Source organism: Poecilia formosa, unplaced genomic scaffold (genome assembly GCF_000485575.1).
Source record: "Poecilia formosa unplaced genomic scaffold, Poecilia_formosa-5.1.2 Scaffold806, whole genome shotgun sequence".
Classification (NCBI taxonomy): Eukaryota; Metazoa; Chordata; class Actinopteri; order Cyprinodontiformes; family Poeciliidae; genus Poecilia; species Poecilia formosa.
In genome coordinates, this window is record NW_006800745.1 from 7,391 (window position 1) to 9,736 (window position 2,346).

General features: G+C 44.9%; 1 protein-coding gene across 1 annotated transcript in view; it reads right to left on the reverse strand.

The window, feature by feature from the left end:
• The window catches only part of LOC103131667 (E3 ubiquitin-protein ligase HECW2-like), a 14,617-nt gene that overhangs the window by 7,342 nt on the left and 4,929 nt on the right, over positions 1-2,346 (reverse strand). The window contains exon 2 of the mRNA XM_007543369.2: positions 1,411-1,979. Within this exon, the coding sequence (XP_007543431.2) occupies positions 1,411-1,789 (379 nt within the window). The 5' untranslated portion in view covers positions 1,790-1,979. The remainder of the gene's footprint in view (positions 1-1,410; positions 1,980-2,346) is intronic.

Sequence of the window (2,346 nt, forward strand, 5' to 3'; positions counted from 1 at the left end):
CTGGGGCCCCTCAGTGGAGCTGATTTTTTTTTTTTAGTAATAATTTTTATGTCATAATATCAAAAACACACAATTTCACTATGAAGTGATTTGGTTTTACAATAATATATATTTGATAATATTTGTAGAAATGATTATTTTATTGATAAAAAAGAATGCTCTTGGGGCCTCCTGGTGGCCGCGGTAGGTACCGCACGCTTTGCCGGTATCATGAGCTGCCGTGCGATGAGCAGAGCATCCAAACGTCCAAAGCTCCGGTCAGAAGGTAAGTTAGCAAAACAATGTCTCAAAAAAGGACTTATCATTCAGGGAGGGAGAAAAGAAAGAGGAAGAATAGAAAAAAGCCAAGATAAAGGTTTGTTTTAATGAGCCTTGGTGATGTAATGTAAAGATTAGTTAAGCTGCTAATAGAAATGAGCCTGATAGCGGCCTGGAACGGTCCAGTTCAACAGCCAACAGCCAGACATTTAAGCTAGGGTCTTTGTGTTTGTGTGAGTTTAAACTTTAAATTAGTTGATTCTCCGATTGCAGTTTTCTGGACGATCCCTGGTTACCGATATTTAAAAAGCCTGACCTGCTGATTTTGGTTTTGGCTGATATGAATTTTTTTGTCTGAAATGTTGCTAAATATAGAAAGAAAGCCACTGAGTTTCCACAGTGGGTGAATATTGTTAACTGTAAAGGTTCAGACCTGACCTGGTGGGTCTGTCAGTCAAACCTCTCACTGCAGAGCAGAAGAGGACAGAGGCTGAGTTATAAAGATCAGCTTCACATGTAAGTATCAGCAGATCACGATACGCCAAAATTAAGGAAATCGGTCCCAGAAATCAACTGGTGGATAAATCAGTTGGCCAATAAATGTATCCTATATTATACATGTACATAATGTAAACAGCCAGAGATGCAATCAGCTTATAGCAGGCGTGTGAATGACCCAATGATCGGACTGCTGACTGCAGCCGGTCCACACTGTTAGCAGAACTAGAGGGCCCCAAAACCACATTTTGCTTAGGGCCCCATGGAGGCCTGGGCCGGTCCTGAGCAATAATAATGAAAAGTAATTCTGCTAATGCTAAAGCGCTAAACCAAAATGGTATAGCATATAGCGTTAAAGTAAATTAGTTTTAACCATGTCTCCAGAGATAAACTAAGTGATTTATATTCTTTAACATTTAAATTTAAGATTTTATTGGTAAATTTTCTTTGTAAAATGCAAACAATCATCATAGTTTGATTGTTGTGTTACCACAGCTACAATCTGATGCTATGAGTTTAATCGTTTGTGTCAGTTTTTCAAAAATACACCTCAGCCAATAAGAACCAGTGATTATTTTTAAGCGGCTAGAGGCAAAGTTCTCCACAGGAAGAGGGGCCCCCGAATTGGAGGCCCTGTCCCGGCTCTGGACTCACCAATGTGGTACAGCCCGATCCAGTCGGTGGCGTCCACCTCCTCCTTGATGTCCCAGGTGATGACCAGGTTCTGACCGCGGTTCAGCGTGTACTCCAGCGTGGACGCCGTGAGCGAGGAGCGGCTCTGTGAGGTCACCAGGTCGGTATCGCTGTTGGCCCTCGTGAGCCCGACCGGCCCACCGATGATGGAGGCGGCGTCCACAGCCGCCCCGCCGCGCTCCGCCAGCGTCCGCAGGTTCTCTGGGCTCAGTGTGTGGCGCAGGTGAGGGCTGCGCCGGCGGGGGGCAGACAGGTGTTCGCGGCCTCCCACCGACAGGTTGGGGGGATTGTGGGAGCGGGTCCTGGGTGGGAGGACCGCAGTGGCGAGGGACGGACGCATGCTGGGCGGCGGCTCAGTCACAGACGTACAGAAGAAGAAGAAGAAGAAGGAGCGTCTGGACCAAACCTTAAAGCGCCGCTGCTGCCGGATCTGGATACTTGTGACTGTCTGACCCAAACCGAATGACTTCACAGACTGCCATGGTCACAGGTCAAAGGTCACAGGAGGGTCACAGGTCAGGTTCAGGAACCTCAGGGGAGCAGAGAGGAAACCAGAGTTAGAATTAAATGATTCAAACAGAGAGCAGCCTGAGTCCAGCACAGTCCTGCTGCTGGTCTCCAACATGGCTGCCTGGCAACGAGTCGCTTAACACACTAAATATTTAACCTCAAGCTAATATTTAACTAGCTAAATATTAGTTGGAAGCAAAATATTTAGCTTGCAGCTAATATAAATACTGCTAATGTATAGCTAGCAAGCTAAATATTTAGGTTCAAACCAGTATGTAGCCATCTAAACATTTAGCTTGCTAACTAAATATTTGTTTGATGCTAAATATTTAGTTTTAAACTGAACTATATATTTAGCTCAGTGCTAAATATTTAGCTTAAGCTAAA